The sequence below is a fragment of the Camelus ferus genome, chromosome 8, assembly GCF_009834535.1.
Source record: "Camelus ferus isolate YT-003-E chromosome 8, BCGSAC_Cfer_1.0, whole genome shotgun sequence".
Classification (NCBI taxonomy): domain Eukaryota; kingdom Metazoa; phylum Chordata; class Mammalia; order Artiodactyla; family Camelidae; genus Camelus; species Camelus ferus.
This window is the reverse complement of record NC_045703.1, coordinates 9353002-9375837: the sequence shown is the minus strand read 5'-3', so window position 1 is coordinate 9375837 and position 22836 is coordinate 9353002. Positions and strand designations below refer to the sequence as shown.

Here is a 22836-nt window from a genome sequence, read left to right as displayed (position 1 = left end):
AGACCCACACCAAGACATATCATAATCAAGATGGCCAGAGTCAAGGATAAAGAAATGATTCTAAAGGCAGCAAGAGAAAACCAAAGAGTAAGTTACAAGGGAACCCCCATAAGGCTCTCAGCTGATTTCTCTACACAAACACTACAGGCCAGAAGGGAGTGGCAAGATATATTCAAAGCCCTGAATGAAAAAAAGATGCAGCCTAGGATCCTTTATCCAGCAAGGCTATCCTTGAGGATAGAAGGAGAAATAAAGAGTTTCACAGACAAAAAAAAGCTGCAGGAGTTTAGCAACACTAAACCCATGCTAAAAGAAATATTGAAAGGGCTATTCTAAATAGAAAAGCAGCAGGATGCTACAAAAATGAGAAACACACAACTGGAAAGGTGACAACTCATGAATTACAAATAAACATGAAATTATAAAAGAAGACATACAAATCACTGAGAGTGGGAGAGGGAGGCAGGGAAATATAGAATATTTTTTTCTTTCTTTTTTAAATTTTTTTAACAGTAGGATGGGTTTGAGATCATGTTACTATCAGTTTAATAAAAACAGTTATACTAATGGGTTGATAGATTTACAAAAAAGGGTAACCACAAGCCAAAAATTTACAAAGGAGTCACAAAAATTAAATAAAATCCATGATAATACAAAGGGAAATTACCAAACCACAAAAGGAAGAAGAAAGGAACAAAGAGGATATACCAATTCAACTGCAAAGATAAGTTCAAAATGGCAATAAACACACATCTATCATTAATTACTGTAAATGTTAATGGACTAAATGCTCCAGTCAAAAGACACAGAATGGCAGACTGGATAATAAAGCAAGAACCTTCAATATGCTGCATACAAGAGACCCACTTTAGGGAGAAGGACACATATAGATTGAGAGTGAAAGGATGGAAAAGGATATTCCATGCAAATGGAAAAGCCAAAAAAGCAGGTGTTGCAGTACTGATTTCAGACAAAATAGACTTTAAAACAAAGGCCATAAAGAAAGATAAAGAAGGACATTTTATGAATGATTAAAGGAGTGATACAAGATGAGGATATTACACTCGTTAATATATATGCACCCAATATAGGAGCACCCTAAGTACATACAGAATTACTAACAGAGATAAAGGGGGATATTGATGGGAATACAGTCATAGTTGGAGATTTTAACACTGCATTAACATCACTAGACAGATCTTCCAGACAGAAAATAAACAAGGCAACAGAGAAATTAAATACTACAATAGAAAAACTAGATTTGGTGGATATTTTCAGAGCATTACACCCTCCCAAAATAGGATATACATTCTTTTCAAGTGCACATGGAACATTTTCCAGGATCGATCATGTACTTGGGCACAAAAGAAACCTCAACAATTTTAAGAAGATAGAAATTATCTCAAGCATCTTTACTGACCGCAATGCCATGAAACTGGAAATCAACAACAGAGAAACAAAGGAGAAAAAAAGGAAAGCATGGAGATTAAACAATATGTTATTGAAAAAACAATGGATCAATGAGGAAATCAAAGCTGAAATTAAGAAATACCTTGAGACAAATGATAATGAAAGCACAACCACTCGAAACCTATGGGACACAGCAAAGGCAGTGCTAAGAGGGAAGTTTATAGCGATACAGGCCTTCCTCAAAAAAGAAGAACAATCTCAAATAAACAATTTAACCCACCACCTGAATGAATTAGAAAAAGAAGAACAAAAAGCCCCAAAAAGCAGCAGAAGGAAGGAAATAATAAAGATCAGAGAGGAATTAAATACAATAGAGATTAACAAGACCATAGAAAAAATCAACCAAACCAAAAGCTGGTTTTCTGAAAAAGTAAATAAAATCGACAAACCTCTGGCCAAACTTACAAAGAAGAAAAAAGAGAGAGCACAAATTAGCAAAATAAGAAAGGAAAATGGAGAAATTACAACAAACAAAATAGGAATACAGAATATCATACGAGAATATTATGAAAAACTATATGGAACCAAACTGGATAACCTAGAGGAGATGGACAAGTTTCTGGAAACATACTGTCCACCAAAACTGAATCAAGAAGAATCTGAACACTTGAACAATCCGATCACTAGAAAGGAAATAGAAATAGCAATTAAAAACCTCCCTACAAATAAAAGTCCAGGACCGGACGGCTTCACCGGGGAATTCTACCAAACATCCAAAGAAGAACTCATACCAGTCCTTCTCAAACTCTTCCAGGCGATTGAAAAGGAGGGAATACTCCCAAACTCATTCTATGAAGCCACCATCACCCTGATACCAAAACCAGGCAAAGACACTACAAAAAAAGAGAATTATAGGCCAATATCACTGATGAACATAGACGGCAAAATCCTCACCAAAATTTTAGCAAATAGAATCCAACAACGCATAAAAAAGATTATACATCATGACCAAGTGGGGTTCATCCCAGGGACACAAGGCTGGTTCAACATATGCAAATCAATCAGTGTAATACATCACATCAACAAGAGAAAGGACAAAAACCACATGATCATCTCAATCGATGCAGAAAAAGCATTTGATAAAATTCAACACCCATTTATGATAAAAACTCTCGCCAAAGTGGGTATAGAGGGAACATATCTCAACATAATAAAAGCTATATATGACAAACCTACAGCCAGCATAGTACTCAACGGTGAAAAACTCAAAAGCTTCCCACTAAAATCTGGGACAAGACAAGGATGCCCACTATCACCACTCCTATTCAACATAGTCCTGGAAGTCCTAGCCACAGCAGTCAGGCAAGAGAAAGAAATAAAAGGGATCCAAATTGGAAAAGAAGAGGTAAAAGTGTCATTATATGCTGATGACATGTTACTATATATCGAAAACCCTAAAAGGTCCACACAAAAGCTACTAGAGCTGATTGAAGAATTCAGCAATGTAGCGGGTTACAAAATTAACGTTCAAAAATCAGTTGCATTTCTTTACACTAACGATAAATCAACAGAAGAAGAAAGTAAAGAAACAATCCCCTTTCAAATAGCACCCAAAGTAATAAAATATCTGGGAATAAATCTAACCAAGGAGGTGAAAGAATTATACACAGAAAACTATAAACCATTGATGAAGGAAATTAAAGAAGACTTTAAAAAAATGGAAAGCTATTCCATGCTCTTGGATTGGAAGAATCAATATTGTTAAAATGGTCACACTGCCCAAGGCAATCTACAGATTTAATGCAATCCCTATCGAATTACCCAGGACATATTTCACACAACTAGAAAAAATCATAATAAAATTCATATGGAACCATCAAAGACCTAGAATTGCCAAAGCATTACTGAAGAGAAAGAAAGAGGCTGGAGGAATAACTCTCCCAGACTTCAGACAATACTATAGAGCTACAGTCATCAAGACAGCATGGTATTGGTACCAAAACAGACATATAGACCAATGGAACAGAATAGAGAGCCCAGAAATGAACCCACAAACTTTTGGTCAACTCATCTTTGACAAAGGAGGCAAGAATATACATTGGAATAAAGACAGTCTCTTCAGCAAACGGTGTTGGGAAAACTGGACAGCAGCATGTAAAACAATGAAGCTAGAACACTCCCTTACACCATATACAAAAATCAACTCAAAATGGATTAAAGACGTAAACATAAGACAAGATACAATAAACCTCCTAGAGGAAAACATAGGCAAAACATTATCTGACATACATCTCAAAAATTTTCTCCTAGAAGAAATAAAAGCAAGAATAAACAAATGGGACCTAATGAAACTTACAAGCTTCTGCACAGCAAAGGAAACCAGAAGTAAAACAAGAAGAAAACCTATGGAATGGGAGAAAATTTTTGCAAGTGAAACCGACAAAGGCTTGATCTCCAGAATATATAAGCAGCTCATAAAGCTCAATAAGAAAAAAATAAACAACCCAATCCAAAAATGGGCAGAAGACCTAAACAAGCAATTCTCCAAGGAAGACATACAAATGATCAAAAAGCACATGAAAAAATGCTCAATATCACTAATTATCAGAGAAATGCAAATCAAAACTACAATGAGGTATCACCTCACACCAGTCAGAATGGCCGTCATTCAAAAATCCACAAGTGACAAATGCTGGAGAGGCTGTGGAGAAAGGGGAACCCTCCTACACTGCTGGTGGGAATGCAGTTTGGTGCAGCCACTATGGAAAACAGTGTGGAGATTCCTCAAAAGACTAGGAATAGACTTACCATATGACCCAGGAATCCCACTCCTGGGCTTGTATCCAGAAGGAAATCTACTTCAGGATGACACCTGCACCCCAATGTTCATAGCAGCACTATTTACAATAGCCAGGACATGGAAACAGCCTAAATGTCCATCAACAGGTGACTGGATAAAGAAGCAGTGGTATATTTATACAATGGAATACTACTCAGCCATAAAAACCGACAACATAATGCCATTTGCAGCAACATGGATGCTCCTGGAGAATGTCATTCTAAGTGAAGTAAGCCAGAAAGAGAAAGAAAAATACCATATGAGATCGCTTATATGTGGAATCTAAAAAACAAAAACAAAGCGTAAATACAGGGCAGAAATAGACTCACAGACAGAGAATACAGACTTGTGGTTACCAGGGGCGTGGAGGGTGGGAAGGGATAGACTGAGATTTCAAAATTGTAGAATAGACTACACTGTATAGCACAGGGAAATATACACAAAATGTTATGGTAACTCACAGAGAAAAAAATGTGACAATGAGTGTGTATATGTCCATGAATAACTGAAAAATTGTGCTGAACACTGGAATTTGACACAATGTAAAATGATTATAAATCAATAGAAAATGTTAAAAACAAAAGCCAATTTATCAGGAAAAAAAAAAGTCTAAAGGTGTATGCACCAAACAACAAAGCTTCAAAATACATGAAGCAAAAAATAAATCTAAAAGGAGGAAGAAAAATTCACTGTCACAGTCAGAAATTTTAACAGAGCTCTCTTTGTATTTGATACAGGAAGCACACTAAGTATCAGCAGGGATGCAGAGAATTTAAGCAGCGCTCAGCTAACTGGCCTATATAAAACTCCATGCCCAACATCATTAGAATAAACAGTCTTTTAAGGTACACCCGGAATATGCACCAAAAACAGCCATATACTGGAATATAAAGCAAACCTCAACATATTTCCATAGAGCAAAACTAGATTATGCTTTCAGCCTGCAAAGAATTAAACTAGAAATCAGAACCAAAGATAATTTTAAAACCTAAATATTCAGAAACTAAGCAGCATATTTTGAATTACTTAGTAATATTACAGAAAGATACACAAATAATTCAATAAAAAGAAATGTTTGAAGTGGACAATATGAAAGTATAGCATCAACATTTGTGGGATGCAGGGAGGAGGGTATAGCTCAGTGGTAGAGTGCGTGCTTAGCATGCACAAGGTCCTGGGTTCAATCCCCAGCACCTCCAGAAAATTAATAACTAAACAAACCTAATTACCTCCCCTCCCCCCCAAAAGTAAATAAACATTTGTGGGATGCAGCTGAATTAGTGATTAGAGTGAAGTGTATAGCTTTCAGCATATATTAAGGAAAAAAGGTAGAAAAATTAAAGATCTAAGTTTTCATTTCAATATCAAAAAGAAGAGAAAATTGAATAAAAATTAAAGAAGGAAATAAAATAGCAAAATGAAGCAAACAAACGAAAATAATGAATCAGAGTCAGGCAATAGAGAACAAGCAAAATGAAAAGTTGGATCTGTGAGCCCTCCTCCCAGCATTCAAATCTGTTTCACCTCTAATTAGCTGTGTGGTCTCAGGCACCTTAGTAAGGCTCTCTGTGCCTGCTTCCACACATGTAAATGGGTATGACAACATTACAGCACCATCTCATAGGGCTGTTTTGAAGATTAAATGAGTTAAACGTGTAAAGCACTTACGAGTCAGGTACATAAATATGTTCTACATCATTGTCACCATCACTGTTACCACGTGTTGCTCAGGGGCAGAGATTCACCAACCTTGGCTTAGACATTGGCACCTGTCACAAAGCAAACCCTCTTCTCACATGGTTAAGAAACAAGACACCTACTGCTTTTCTAGGAAAAGCTGCACCAAGCAAATCCCATAAATCCAGGCCTGGAATGAGGGATGCCTTTCCTTCTGTACTTCAGGATTTACAAGTTTAATATCTGACGCATGTTTGAGGTTAACATTTGATATGAATATGAATAAGAAACAAGTCATTTAAAACCATGCCTGGAAACATCACCAGATACCACTGTTTTGTGGAACACAATTCAGAAAATCCTGAACAATTTTATTTGTGTGTGTTCTTGTGAAATATGCAATACTTTGTGTGTGGTATTTTAAATGCCTAAAAATAGCATTGTGGAATATATTTTCTTCACCATTTTTCTATGCTGTACCATACTTTCAAGATCTATTTATGTTGCTCTGTTTACCTAATGTTTTCCTCAGCCTTGGGTTTTTTAGTTCTATAAGTAGCATATGATAATATTTCTCAGATATGGGACAGAGACTAAAACTAACTTATTAAAACCTAACAGGTGGCATCAAAAAGAACAAAATAATTAAGAATAAATTTAACCAAGGAAGCAAAATAGGTGTACACTGAAAACTATAAAACACTGCTAAAAGAAATTGAAGACATAAACGAATGGAATGATATCTTATGTTCATGGATTGAAAGACAATATTATCAAGATGCCAGTACTGCCCAAAGCAATCTGCAAATTCAATGCAATCCTTATCAAAACCATAATGATTTTTCCAGAAATAGAAAAATCCATTCCTGAAATTCATATGGAGTCTTAAGGGATCCCAAATAGCCCAGTCTCAAAAAAGAACAAAGCTGAAGGATCCACACTTCCTGATTTTAAAACTTACTACAAAGCAACAGTAATCAAAACAGTGTGGTACTGGAATAAAGATAGACGTGCAGACCAGTGGAATAGAATAGAAAGCCTAGAGATTAACTGTCACATATCTGGTCAAATGATTTTTTTAAGAAAGATGCCAAGACCATTCCATGGGGGAAGAGGACAGTCTTTTCAACAAATAGTGCTGTGGAAAAATAGATATCCATGTGCAAAAGATACTATGTAATATTGAGTACAAAAAATAACTCGAAATGGATCAACATTAATTGCCTAAAAACAAAAGGGCTAAAATTATGTAACTATTAGAAGGAAGCACAGGAGGAAAGCTTCATGACATTGAACTTGGCAACAATTTCTTGAACATGACACCAAAAGCATAGGCAACACAAGAAAAAAATAGAAGAAACTGAATTTCACCAAAATTTAAAACTTTAGGACATCAAAGGACAGTAACAACAGAATAAAAAAGCACCCTTCAGAATGGCAGAACATATTTACAAATCACATATCTGATACAGGATTAACATCTAGAATATACAAAAACTCCCAAAACTCAACAAAAACAAAACCAAAAACCCCAAACAACCCAATTCAAAAATGTGCAAAGGCCATGAATAGACATTTCTCCAAAAAAGGTACACAGATGATGTAAGCACATGAAAAGGTGTTCAGCATCACTAGTCATTAGGGAAATGCAAGTCAAAACTACAATGATATATCACTTCATGCCCAGTAGAATTGCTTTTTTTTTTTTTTTTTTAAAGGAAACTAGCAAGTATTGGCTAGGATATGGAGCAATTGAAACCCTCAGGCTCTGTTGGTGGAAATGTAAAATGGCACAGCTGCTGTGGAAGACAGTATGGCGGTTCCTCAAAAATTTAAACATAGAATTATCATGTGATCCAGCATTCGCACTTCTGTATATGCGCACATGAAAGAATGGAAAGCAAACTCAAACAGATTTGTACTTCAACTTCAAAGCAGCATTCAAAATACCCAAAGGTGGAAATAACCCAATATTGGTTGGTGGCTGAATGGATAAACAAACTGTGGTCTATACATAATGGAATGGTATTCACCTTAAAAAGGAACAGAATTTTGATACATACTACAATGTGGATGAATGCTTAAGACATTACGCTAAGTGAAATAAGCCAGATCCAAAAGGACAAATATTGCACAATTCTACCTTATATAAGGTACCTAGAATAGTCCAATTCACAGAAGCAGACAGTGGATTATAGGTTATCATGGGCTGGAGGGAGGGGCAAATGAGGAGTTATTGTTTAAAGGGTATAGGGGTTCAGTTTGGACAGTGAAAAAGTCCTGGAGAGGGACAGAGGAGATGGTTACTCAACAGAGTAAACATACCTAAATGCCACTGAACTGGACACTTAAAAATGGCTAAAATGGTAAATTTCATGTCATATATTTTTTCACAATAAAAAAATAGGAATACTCATTTTAATTTTTTTGGGGGGGGGTAATTTGATTGATTGATTTGATGGAGGTACTGGGGATTGAACCCAGGACCTCATGCATGCTAGGCATGCAATCTGCCACTGAGCTGTACCTTCCTCCCTCCCCTAGAATACTCAATTTTTGTTTCTCACCCAATGCCCTTTACAAGTAGGGAAGAGACACAACAAGAAATAGAGAATAGGCATTTATTTTCTAATGTTCCCACTAGATTTATAGGAGCCAACAAAATGAACAGTGGTTTTAATCTACAGGATAATTAACTGACTTACAGAGGAAATTCTGGTTTGCTGAAAAACCCCTGAATCACTGCCCAAAGAAACCACAAGCATTTGTCAATCTGACTCCATAATGGTTTTGTTTTAAAATTTGAAAAAAATCCATAAACAGAGGGGAAAAGCAAGACCAGAAAAGGTTAAAAAAAAAATCACAAAACTTGTGTGCACAGCAGAAATCAAAGGCCATAGGCAGACTGGTCAGGGCACGAGCCCCAAGCACCAGAGCTTTCCTGCAGAGCAGGCTGTAGCTCCCCTGACTGGGAACACTCCCCAAGGATATCTCCAGCACTTTCGCCCATGGGAACAGATGCAGCAGAGGAACTTTCCAGAGTTACAGAAATATCCCCAAACTGTCATTTGACCTTTAGAAATGAAACTGGCATTTTCACTTTGCAATGCTGAGTTTACTTACATGATAACACTGTCCACACGTGCACCATCCTTCAATTCCTTCCCATATCTGACTGTTGGGATGGGGGCAGCCATGGCCGCCAGGGGGCTTTGGGACATCTTGTCTCCTGAAGCCTCTCCTTGGCTCCTGCGGCCAGACTTCTGAGAGTGCGGACATCCAAGTGGATGGGCGGCTGTCCTGTTAACCCCCTTTGCCTGTGTATCACCTCACCGGATTCTCACAGCCGCCGTCTACGTCACCATCAGGCCCCCCGAGGAAGCTGGGTGTCAGGGCTTTTCCTCATTTGTTAAAAGGACATTGTGGTTCTGACCTCAGAGACATTATGAAAATTCAATTTCTGAATGCCTAGTGTGAGGTCTGGCGCACAGTAAATGCTCAAAAACCGACAGTCAAGATATGGAATACAGCTCCCTGTGCTACACGGTAGTTCCCTGTTGTTTACCTATTTTATATACAGTAGCATTTTCTGTAAATCCTGTACTCCCAATTTATCCCTCCCCACTCCACCCCTCTGGTAACCATAAGCTTGTTTTCTATGTTTGTGAATCTGTTTCTGTTTCAACTATAATTCAATTTTAAAAAATTAAAATGGAAAAGATAAAAACCATCCGTCAGCTTCCCTGAGGTCATGAGGGCTGAGGGTTCAGCCAGGACTAGAGTCCACTCTTTTCAGTTCCTAACTCAGTATTCTTTCTACCAAAAACAGTAGTTTTCAGACTGTGGGTGCCTGGTCCCTGAATGTATAAAAGACTCATGAAATAAATGTGACCACAGACAGCTTGAAGGGGGCACATTCTCAGCCCCTAGGCCGTTCGACAATGTGCTCCCCTAAAGCTGACCTCCTGGATGGAGGGGCGGGTCCTGCCTCTCCTCCACCCTCCTCCCAATTTCCTTCTCCAGCTTCACATCCATCCCAGATCATACTAAATACATTGCCCCACTGTGGCCAAACCTCCAGGACCAAACTAAGCAAATCAGAAATACTGCTATCTTCATTAAGAATGTTAATGTCTCTAATGAATGGGTAACAAGTCCTTTTAAAAGACAGAATGTTTCTAATTATTTGTTTTCAACAAAATTGAAGAACTCATGTCATACTCGATAGATTATTAGAATAGTTTTTGCTATGAGACCAACATAGGAATTTTGGCTTAGAGCTTAAGAGTCCAAAACATTGAAGAACACTGCTATAAGGCAATGCATTCCAGCTTATTTAATTCTTTACATGAACAAGGTGGACCTGGGGGGAACCAAATTTATGCTAAACCCTACCTTTTTCTAGCAGTAAGTCATACTCATCAATGACACAGAGTATATATACCAGCAGCAAAACGCTCTGTCTACGTCATCAAGAAATCAACTTCCAAGAAATACAGCTTTTATGCTTAACAGTTAATTATCCAACTTTGTGACACTTATGTTGCTTTGATTTCCTGGTTCCTGCTACTAATTGCAATGTTAACTCAATCCCAAAGAGGGTTTTTTTTTAAATTGAAGCACAGTTGATTTACAATATTATATTAGTTCCAGGTGTACAACAGAATCATTCAATACTTTATAGATTGCATTTCCTTTAAAGTTATTACAAAATAATGGCTACATTTTCCTGCGGTGTATAACATATTCTTCTATTTCATCTACTTTATACAGATAGTTTGTTTCTCTTAACCCCATCCCCCAATCTTGCCCCTCTCCCCAGGGGTAACCACAAGTTTCTTCTCTAGGTCTGTAAGTCTGTTTCTGTTTTGTTAATACAATCATTTGTTTTATTTTTTAGATCTCACAGTCTCAAAGAGTTTTTAAGACAGAAGTTTACAGCCACAAGAATATTTGAAAAATTTGAATTCCATCTATATTTTTGTTACTGCAGACAGACGTGATAAGGGGGTTAGTAAATAACCTTAAACCTCAAAATGTCATGCTAGGAGAAAATTCGGAGGGAGAGCAGAGATAGAAAAGAGAAAAATATAAATTTTCCAAATGCCATTGAGAAGTATGTTTATTAAATGGATGATGGTAAGTATAAAACGTACAGTATTTAAAATATTCACTGGATATAATTAAGTTTCATTTTCAAATGTCAATGTCTGTAACACACTGGAAATCACATGATCTGTGACCATTTAAAATGATGTTTTAAATGTAGACGTCAATTTGAAGCTATCCTAGAGGGCAGGTAATTTAACCAAATTCCTGAGGGAGTTATGTGAAAGAAGATGTTGAGGACCCCTGGGTTATAACCACACTTCTGGGCAGAGACTGAAGTGAGGGGCACAGAGCCTGTGAAGGAAGACCTGGAGGAGTGAGGACCTACTGCACCCACACAGTCAAGGAGGACCCAGGGACACATGGACACACACACACACTCCACTCCAACTGCTACATCGGCCCCAGGCTGACAGGAAACGAGCTCCACAATGTTTTTATTTATGAAAATTGAAGCAACTGAAAAAATAAGAAGCTCAAGGAGGACTTCCTAATAAGTGCCAGTCATCTGATGGCCCCCAGTGTCTCCGTCAAGGCCGGAGGGGCCTGGGTACCACAGGCAGCCTGTCAGATCACAACCTCCCTGCCTCCACCGACAGGTGCTGCAGGGAGGCAGACCCCTCACCTTCCCACTTCGGCAAAAGTACCTTCGAAATCTAGCTACTGCTTCTATCGTGTGTTTCAAACAGAGGTTAATTTCATTCCTATGGAGTTGCCCTCTCCTTTGTAACATATTATCTCCTTGATACATTCATTCATTCATGTCATACACCCTAGGTCCATGCCAATAGTAACAAAAAAACCACACCCAGGACCTGCAGGAAGTTTCGCATCCTGCTCTGAGACACACATGCTGACCTGCCAGCATCGCACATGCATTAACCAGCCTTGCACCTCATAACCCTTGGAGGAACATCCTTCTGCCTCTTCCAAACCCAAAGTGTCCTTTGGATGCCTTTTCCTTTCTTGCACCTCACTTTCTTCCAGGACTCCTTAGAGATGAGCCCTGTTAACCCTGGTGTCTCTCATCACTGCAGTAAGCCAGAGGTGCAATTAAGACACCCGATTTACCAGTTCCACCTGGGCACAGACTAATTTGGGAAAGTCAAGCTCCTTCACCTCCTCCTCCAGAAACACAGTCCAGATTTCAGGAGCAGAGATTCATAGGCACTGAATCAAGTGGAACAGGGTAGCTTTCTGGTAGACCTGTCACCTGGGGCAGCCACCCGCAGGGAGGGTGGGGGAAAGAATGTCTGTAACCTGCCCTGTGGTTCAGTACTGACAGCAATCAGATGAGGCAGGCAACCTTGCTAATCTCAAACAAGCGTAAGGCCGTGAGGCTGGACTTGAACCTGGGGCTGTTTAACTTCCCAGCTCCCATCCGCCTCCAGGCTCTCACACATGTGCCGAAGTCTCACACTCCGTCAGCTTCGCAGCCACCTCCCCTCACCCTTGATAGGCGTTCGCAGGGATGCCTTGCTCCAGACATCAGCATTCACCACGGACAGATCTATCTGCCTCTCCCTTTTCCCATCCCCCTCCCTCCTTTTAGCACTGAAAGCTCTTAGAGTTAGTGCAGGGGTCACCTTTTTCTTTAAGTTACTATCTAAAGGTCTCAACGTTACCCTAAACACACAACATGGTCATCACAACCGCTGTGTGACTGACAATCCCTTTGAAAGGGGCAGCCTCCTTTAGTAACAGTTGCCCAGCTTTGAAGCTGCTTGCAATCTGCTCATGCATTCCACAGATACTAGTGAGCATTCCTAACTGCTGGGCACTAGAGAGATCACAGTGAACAAGGGAAAAGTCCTACCCTTACTCAGTTTATATTCTAGCAGGAGAAGCAGTGAACTGAAACAGACATACTGTACTATGTTATCTAAGCTGATGCTAGGTGCTGTGATGCATCCAACAGTCCATATTAACAATCCCTTGGGACAACTAGACAGATAAATACAGACCTATAGTTTTTCTATCAATTTACTACCCACCTTATCCAGGTTCTATTTTAAAAATTAAACAAAAACCCAAAAACCCAATCCAAAATGGGCAGAAGCCCTAAACAGACATTTCTCCAATGAAGACACACAGATGGCCAACAGGCACATGAAAAGATGTACAGTATCACTAATTATCAGAGAAATGCAAAATCAAAACTACAATGAGGTATCACCTCACACGAGTCAGAATGGCCATCCTTACAAAGTCCACAAACAATAAATGCTGAAGAGAATGTGGAGAAAAGGGAAGCCTCCTACACTGTTGGTGGGAATGTAGTTTGGTACAGTCACTGTGGAGAACAGTACGGAGATCCCTTAAAAAACTAAAATTAGACTTACCATATGATCCAGCAATCCTACTCCTGGGCATATATCTGGAGAAAACTCTAATTGGAAAAGATACATGCCCCCCAGTGTTCACAGCAGCACTATTTATAATAGCTGTTGTAGAAGACATGGAAACAACCGAAATGTCCATTGACAGATGAATGGATAAAGAAGTTGTGGTATATATAATGGAATACTACTCTGTCATAAAAAAGAATAAAGTAATGCCATTTGAAGCAACATGGATGGAACTGGAGATCATCATGCTAAGTGAAGTAACCCAGAAAGAGAAATAAAAATACCACAGGACATCACTTATATGTGGAATCTAAAAAAAAAAGGACACAAATAAACTTATTTACAATACAAAGACAGACCCCCTCCCCAGACACAGAAAACAAACTTATGGTTACCAGGGGGAAAGGGCTGGGGAGGAATAAACTGGGAGTTCAAGATTTGCAGATACTAACTACTATATATAAAACAGATAAACAACAAGGTTCTACTGTAGAGCACAGGGAACTATTTTCAACATTTTGTAATAGCCTATAATGAAAAAGACTATGAAAAAGAGTGTGTATATATATATATATATACACACATGTATATATATATATATATATATATCTGAATCACTATGCTATATACTAGAAATCAACACAACACTGTAAACCAACTACACTTCAATTAAAAAAAACAAGAAAGAGCTCAAAAAAATTAACAAAAGATTTGCCTAATAGGTGATCTGAAAAGCAGATGTAAGCAAGTAAAAGCATAACCCTCACACTGTGCAAATACACAGACTTACATAAAGACATGTCAGCGTCTAGGAAGAAGAATCTAACTAACGGGCGTGATTTCAATACCACTTCCAAACACAAAGAAGCCGAAGACTTCTTTTCTTTATAGGTCAGGTGTGGGGGAGATGCTAACTTTTCTCCCAGAGATAAGCACATTTGACCCGCGGAAGATGTGAGGTGCCTGCCTAATCTTGCACCTTGTCCCCTAGGCCATCGAGACCTCCTGCAGTGAGGACATCGTTTGGCTCTCTGGGTATCCACACGTCCTCTCTTCTCAGGTTTGCAAACATGGCTTGTTCCACCGGGATAGCTCTTTCCCCTGCCCTCATCACACCCCAGGCTCCGTGATCTTCAGGTGTCAGCTCAAAGCTCACGAAGGCAGAAGGAATCGGGCAGAGTGGTACACTATTACTGCTAAGATCCAATCATCTTAGGTAACGGAAATCCCAGTTAGTGGAGAATGTCCAGCATTGAGCACATTTGGCTTTCACTGGAGAGATCAAGGTACGATGGATAAACACCTGGGTTGCAGGAACCACCTGCCTGAGATTCTGCATGCAACTTACCTCCTGTTTAGAGTTCTCTTTTCACGGATGGGGGAGACAGATGGGAGAAAACAAAAACTACTGAGTTTTTAATTATTTGGGGAAAATAATAATAATAATAATCATCTAGGGAAAATTCTAGTCCCAGAAGAATCAGACAAGAAAATTAACGAAGCTTCGACCAACGAGGGAGGAGCTTGGTGAATCCAGCAGTGAGGGCCAGCAATGGGCAGCATCGCCAGCTCACAGGTTCCTATAAGCAAGAGCTGAGCCCCAGGGAGGAGGTGCCTCAGCTCCCTGTCCACAGAAGCAACAGGCAGGGGTCTGTCACCCACGTGACCTTGAGCTCAAATTGGCTCAGGTCCCCAGCTCCTCTCCTCCATCCCAATGGTAAACCACCGAGCCCATCTGAAACAATCCAGTCCTCATTCCCCATTTCCATTCCCTCCAGAAAATTATTCTCCTATTCAATCTGTCTGCCCTGACAGGGTATGTGCCCGGCAGCTACAGTTGCTGATGGACACGTATCAACCAAGGAAAAGAATTAATGTTTTATCTTCTTGCAGAAATGATCAGTCCTTACTTGTTCACAAGAATACAGTTTCAAAAAATATAAGATGGCAGTTGGCATATGAACTTGGGAGTTTTCACCTGACTTGAAAAAATAATCTAAAAATCAAGTGGTCTACTGGTGAGATAGTGAGGGAAGAGAGAACTTTCATCAGACAGAATTACATCGTGAAGAAAAGGTCAGAAGAGAAAAGCAGAAGTTGACAGAGCCAAGAAGACGGACCTATACGTATAATTGAATCACTGTGCTGCAGACCTGAAACTAACACAACGTTGTAAATCAACTATACTCCAATAAAAATAATAAAAAAAGAAGACAGACCTGAGTTCAAGTATGGCAGAAGTTAGAACAATATCAGAGGACTCTGCTGGTCGAATGCTTTGCTTAAGGCAATGACGTACATCCATCCAACCGTACGTGCCAAGCGAGATGGGCGGTAGGACGCCCAGGGAGCAGGCCCCAGAACCACGCACTGGGTCTAAGATCCTATCCCTGAACAGCTGCATGACTTTTCCAGTTACTTCCTACTGCTTTAGCTCTTCTGTAAAATGGGGATCAGTGATTCTATTGATCAGGGTAACAACGATATTAGATTCATTTAAAAAATCCTTGCACTCTTTATCAAAGACCTGTGTTCATGCTTAAACATCAGCATGAGGATGGGGGTGGCGGGACAGCACCAGAACCTCCCCCAGGTGCCGCTGAGGATCAAGTATGTTAATACATCTAAAACCCTAAACGTGGTTCCTGGCCTGTAGTAAGTGCTCATTTAGCTTGTATCCATGGTAAAGGGTATTTTATTTATTTTTATTTATTTTTTAGCTAACTTTTTTTAATGGGGGTACTGGGGATGGGACCCAGGACCTTGTGCATGCTAAGCACATACCCTTACCACTGAGCTATACCTTCCCCCACTGCCAGGGGTAAAGGGTATTTTAAACACTTATTTAAAGTCGTACACAAAAATTGCCTAGTATTAACAATGGATTATCTCAGTTTATTTCTGTGAATTGGAAATCTATTCCCAACCTACGTAACTACCCTACCTACCAATCTATGGACTGGTAAAGCAATTTGATTTGTGTTTTGAGGGGGGAGAATTTGAGAACCCTGCAAAACTTAAATTCCCTGCTTGGCAAGTCAAATATAAGCAATGTTAGCTTAATGTATACAGACCAAGCAAATATTTCATCAGAGTCCAAAAGGTTTGAATGGTGGGGGGGGGGCGGTACAGCTCAAGTGGCAGAGTGTGTGCTTAGCATTCACGAGGTCCTGGGATCAATCCCCAGTACCTCCATTAAAAAGTTAATAAATAAACCTAATCACCCCCACCACCCTAAATAAAGGCATATTTATTTAAAATAAAAAGGTTTGACTAGACATATCTGAACATTACTGAATTCTGTACCAAAACCCCCACTATTTGAGCAGCCCCCGGAATAGGTAATAAATAAGAGTGTTGACTTTGGTCCTTCTACTCTGCTTTTGTAGCGGGCCTTAAAAGCAATGACTATTCCATTACTGTTCACACAAGAGAAAATTTACCAGCCTGTAATTTAGAGGCAAGTAGAATAGACAGGAGAAAATGGATACGCATGACCATTTCCAAGAAGCAGCAGACAACAGTCTCAGTGCTTAAAAGACACACATTTGTTGCGCCAAATGATAATCTGGACGTGGCTTCATGTCTATTCATGAGAAAGAATAATCAGTGAAAAAATAGATTGGAGGTCGAAGGAGGAAGGAGAAAAGACAACAAGAAGATGCAGATGGGAGAATGCCTTTGAAACCCAAATAGTGATCTCTGGTCCCTTAAAATATCCACATCCAAGTGAAAACTGCTGGGGTCCAAGGGGAGCCCTGTCAAAAATTAGCCATAATTCAAGTTCTCTGAATTCAGGTGGAGTAAAGAGAAAGCACAGATTTCACACTGATAGCCTGAGAAAATGGATTGTCATTTTCACACACACATTTTACAAAATTCTCACATTTGATCAGATGTATGGTGTGATGATTAATATGCTTTTTTGGGGGGTATAGCTTATAGCTCAGTGGTAGGGCACATGTTTAGTATGCATGATGTCCCAGGTTCAATCCCCGGTACCTCTACTAAAAATAGATAATAATAAACCTAATTACCTTCTTCCCCCTCTGCAAAAAAAATGTTTTTAGATGGGGAGGAAGAAAATACAAGGGGCCACATTTCAGGTAAAATTGTCTTGGTATGTTACACCTCAGAGAACCTTCGAGGTTTCTTCACTTTAAAAAGATTGCTTAGCATCCACCAAGTAACTGTATCCAGGGTAGAAGGAAAGGGAGGTCTCTGGTCTCCTTTCAGGAAACACATATAGAAGGGGGAGGGTAGAGCTCAGTGATAAAGCGAGTGCTTAGCATGCACGAGGCCCTGGGTTCAATCTCCAGTACCTCCATTAAATAAATAAATAAACAAACCTAAATAAAACCTCCCCCTACCAAACAAAAACAAAAAAGAATTGCTTAAAAAAAGGCTAAATTTAAAAAAGTGTATATATATATACATGAATGAAACACAGAACTTACTACTCAGGGGGAAAAGTGGCAAACACTGTGAATTTGAATATCCTTTGGATTGTGTCTCTAATGAGCCCCACAGAAAGGGAAGGAAAATATAAATGCATCAGAAAAGGGGCAGGACAGGAACTAACCCTCACTCCTCTACCCGCTCAGCACACGAACAGCTGAACAGCATCCAACAGAAGATCCAAGCAAAGGGCCTCTCTAATTCTCTGCTTGCCAAGAATATCTTCCAAATGCAGGTGAATTAACTGAGTCCCTTTCTGAGCCCCTTAAGTGTTTCAAAGTCGGCTTGTTTTCCAGTCTCACCTCGTTACATTTAAAGTTAAAATTTTTAAAGTTTTTTTCCTCCCTGCTTGGAAAGTGCTGCTTTTTTATAACCTTTCAATTTAACTCATCTCCAAAGATGAAAGCACCTTCCCCTGAAAAGTGTCAGCTTTAAACTGAAGAAAGCTTGGCAGATTTTCTAGCAGAGAACAGAAATCTGATCAATAGGGTTATGGAAAATGGGGTAGAAACAGCTACGTTTGTGTGTGGTTGTCGCTTTTATGAGAGCAGTGCCAATACTTTGCAAATAAGCTTTTCCGGAGAGCTAGATTGACAGGGCGCATGGGTGGCAGGCAGGCAGGATTACCTGTGAGCTACAGGGCAAAGCCCCATCAATGTCACAGGGAGAGCCTGAGACACTGGGAACTTGAAAAACTCCAACCATCTCCATCTCCGGTGGACAGCCCAGCTTCTGTGCCTACAATTCACACTGAGCTTCATTTGCAAGTGGATTTGGTTATTAGATGTAGGATTCTTCAGTGCAACTATTCCTTTCCTGGCACACAGCTCAGTTGAAAGGGGAGCCTGGGAATTAGCTAGCTGTATGGGAGAAGAAAGCCCCACTCCAGTGACCAGGGAGGAATAATTGAACACAGGGCGCCCTTAATTTAATTTGGAGACCTTTCCTTCATTTGCAGCCAATGCTTAGTGAGCTAATTTGTACCTGGTTCATTGTCTCCCTTTTATCTTATCTACGTTAACATCAACCATGGAAATTAGAAGCACTATGAATAAAAGATGAAGCCTGACTTGGGACAGTCTTTCCTTAAGTCCAGTGAATTACCTAAAATCTCATTTGCATGTGCACAGTATTCAGGGCTCAGAAAGATGCCTGGGTCCTACAGCATCCCTGATCAGCAGCTTCCCTTCCCTGGATGAGCTGTAGTTTCTGGACGTTTAAACTGGTCCTCCCTTTCCTCCAAGAAGCAATGTCTAGTCTGTAATGCACAGGGAATCATTAATCCTAGAAATGGTGTAGGGGACCCCAACCCACCAATGCACAAGACTCAGGATGCATAAATTCCACTAATCTGACTCTTGAGAGAGTTCAATACTGCTTGCAGTACAAAGAAACGAATGTGATGTAAAAAAGAAGATTCAATGTCTCAACATATATGCCCGGTGGATAGACAGACACCTGCTCTGCCCAAAAACACTGTGCTGGGGAAGGGGTGGTGGGTGAGAATAGGCCTGGTCATAAAATTCCTGCCTGGGAGGAACCTCTAGGAGCTAGAGGACTTAAATTCTAAGTGTATCATGTGTATTATGCTTTTTAAAAATCCCTTCTGTTGTGTACTTTCTAGACTTGGCGCCTCTCCTTGAAAAACAGCTGCGCATGCTCTGAAGCTTATTTTGAATATTTCATTACTTCCAACTGTACAACATTTTCGTGCCTTGAAAGTTTTGCATTTTTTTCCCCTATATAGTTCCCTTGGGCCAAAGCTGCTTTTTCACCCCACCCTCTCCTCTTGCTTTTATCTTCTTTTTTCCCCCTAGGGACCGATGAAAAAAACCTACTGGATTCTTCTCTTGCTGCTTAATATCCACCACCAACAAGCCTTCCTTTCAGTCTGGGAAGCGTTAAAGGAAGACAGTGTTCTGGACCGTTTCACTGCCTGAATGTGCCAACTCCTCCCCTCCATCCAACTCCTTACACCAACAGGCTAGAAGCTGGGAAGAAACTGAAAATCACTCCCCGTCATAGCCCATCCCTCTAAAAGGTTCATTAATAGTGTTGTGCATTATTTTAGTTACACAAGACCACACATTTTCATGGGTAAGGCAATGTTCAAATTGTAGAAGGAAAAAAAAAAGAGACTAAGGTTTAAAATGCTGGTATGCTGAAATGTAAATGTCTTTGCTTCAGAATACAAACTACATGTTTGGGGGAAAGAGTGCACAAGCATGATCACAAAAATAACCCAACTGAAAAAAAAAAATCAGATGACACCTCTTATCTTGGTTTTAATGAAGACCATACGATACAACGACAGGCTTACTGATTTCTTTGGAAGAAACAGGAAAAGAAAGCTCTCCATCTGAAAGCATGTTAAAGAAAAGGTGAGGAGCAATTAAGACTGGTCCTTTTATTCATGAAGCAGGAGAGGATGCATAGAAATGAGGGCAGCAATTGCCCTTAAGGTATGGATTTTTAAAGCCACAGAGGCAGAAACATTGAGCTGGAAGGGCAGAGTAGCTCTGTTCTAAGATTAAGAAAGCAAATCAGAGATGTTAGGACGAAAGCACGGGGCGTTTGTGATTACTAGACATACAGATTGTTCAATTGACTTGGGGGGACAGGGTGGGCAGGGAGGAGGGGAGGGACAATAGAGTCTCAGAGGCTGAATGTCAGGAATTTGGGGGAGAGGAAGGCAACAGTCCCACAGGATGTCCAAAAAGCCAAGGTTTTTCTGCTACGTTTGTGGAGGAGGAACAAGAAAACGGACAAAACCATGCAACCCCGTCTCACTGGCAGCAGCGCATGCACCCACCACACTCAGACTGCAAAATACCCGCCTCAAACACGAGCACCTGCTCTAACCCCGTGCTGGCTGGCTGGCGCACCTGCGGCCTTCCAAGGGCAATTCGGCCGCCTCAGCAGCGGTGGACCGGGCTGCACCGAGGACCGGGCTGCGACGGACCCTGGACACGAGTAGCCAAAGAGAGGCCTAGAGAAGGGTCAGGGAAAGTGCCAGGCAGTCCCAGCTGGCACCTTGGGCTGCGAAAAGCCATAATCACACGGCCGGACAGACGCAACTCGGTTGCCAGAGGGTTTCCTTGAAAGGGGGGTAATCTTTAGCGTCAGAAAGGGCCTGTTGGAAGCAGAGGTGGAGGGAAGACCCCCTAGAAGTCAGTGTTGTCACTAAGAACCAGTTCCGTCCCAGAAGACGGTACGAGGGAAATGTGCGTCTGGGCTAATTTTCAGTCACTACTTTCACTGCCCTCCCTATACCGTTCTAGCCTCAGAAACACACCTGTGTGCGCTGAAAGGCCTCGTAGAACACCAAGCCCCCGCCCCCCCTTTCGCAGCCGGGCCCCACGGGGCTCCATCCTCAGGCCAGCCCAAGCCCAGTTCCTAGAAATCATCCCCGCTCCCCCTACCTGCGCCACCGACTGGGCCCCATCGCGGGGTTGGGTGGACTCCCTCCTGGAGCTGCAGTGGTCCTCCCACCCGCTCTCCATCCCCGCCGGCTCGCAGAGGGCTGCGGAGCGCTTCACGGGGAATCTGAAAAGGCGCGCGGGGAAGCGAGCGCTCCAAAGAGCCGCGGCGGCGGGACTGGGCGTCCGGGGTCGGGGGCGGGCCGGGGGACCCCTCCCTTCTGCCCACCCCCCACTTCTGCCCCCCCCCCCCCAACTAGCCGGGGCACGCGAGCCGATACCTCCTGGAAGAGCTCCAGACTGTAGGTGTTGTCGTCGTCGGCGAAGAAGAGCACGCCTGGCTGCGCGCGCTGGTGCTGGTGCCGGTGCCGCTGGCGCAGCCAGGCCAAGCCGGCGTTGCGCTGCTCGGTGGCGCGCGGCAGCCCGGGCCGCTTGTAGCGCCGCGGCGTGGGCACGTGCAGGTGCGTGCAGGGCAGCCCGGCCCGCGCCAGGAAGCGGCTCACCAGCTCGCTGCGCGCCGCCGCGTCCTCCACCAGGATCCAGTGCAGCTGCGCCACCTGGCGGAACGTGTTGGCCAGGCGGGTCAGCTCGGCTTTCTGCACCGGGCGGCTGTAGGTGGGCGTGATGGCATAGATGGTGGGCAGCTCGGGTGGCGGCGGCGGGCGAGAGGCGTTGCGCTTCTCCCAGCCGCGCCCCAGGCCGGCCCGGCGCAGCGGGAGTCGGGCGCCCCCGCGGCCCAGCGCATAGGGAGAGAAGTAGGGACGCGGGGTGAGCGGGGGCGAGGGCCTGCGCGTGTCCACGTCGAGCATGATGATGACGATCAGGATCCAGGGCAGGAGGATGAAGAAGCGGCTGCACAGCGCGGACTTCATGGTGCGCGCTCCCCCTGCCTCTCGGACGCCCCGGGCCGGGACGAGCCGGGGGACCCCAACGCGCAGGTTGGACGGCGGCGGCGCCCGCGCTCAGAAAGCCGTGGCCGGTGCGCTCTCCATAGGGTTGCGGGGCGCTGCGGGCGCGGGGAAGCCGGGGCCACGGGGCTTAGCGCGGGTGCCGAAGAGCTAGGGCTCTCCGGAGCGCAGGCGGGCGGGCAGGCGTTGCCCCTTCTCCGGGTAGTCGGCGGGAAGCGGGACTCGGTCCAGCCGCGTGCTGCTGGCCCCGGAGCGGTGCCGAGCGCCGGGAAGCTGGTGATCCCTCAGCGCTCTGTCCGGAGAGCGGGAGCTGGGAGACGTCCCGCGTCGATGCGGCCAAAGGGACTCTAGCCGTGCGCCCCCGAGGCGCTCTCGGAGGCACCTTCAGGGGCGAGAGGCAGGCTTGCCTTCGTCACATCCCAGCCGGGGCAGCGAGGACCGGAGGGGCCGCGGGGGATGCCGTGACCCCAGCTCCGTTCGCGCGCCGCCGCGAAAACCCGCACTCCGGTCCCTCGCTCTGCTCTTCCTTCTCGGAACCTCTCCCGGCTCCGGCAGCAAGATCCCAAAGCCAGGAAAGAAAGAAAAAGCGAGGGGGCGGGGGCGCTGCAGACTCCAGCGTCTTCCTGGTCCTCTGGTGGGAAGACAGCGACGCTGCTACTGGCGGGGAG

At 42.7% G+C, this 22836-nt stretch overlaps 1 protein-coding gene across 1 annotated transcript in view; it reads right to left on the bottom strand.

Moving 5' to 3' along the window:
* B3GAT2 (beta-1,3-glucuronyltransferase 2) overlaps nucleotides 1-22341 on the bottom strand; it is a 79164-nt gene extending 56823 nt beyond the window's left edge. The window contains exon 1 of the mRNA XM_032484454.1: nucleotides 21542-22341. Coding sequence (XP_032340345.1) covers nucleotides 21542-22132 — 591 coding nt within the window. The 5' untranslated portion in view covers nucleotides 22133-22341. The remainder of the gene's footprint in view (nucleotides 1-21541) is intronic.
* Nucleotides 22342-22836: the final 495 nt, after the last annotated feature.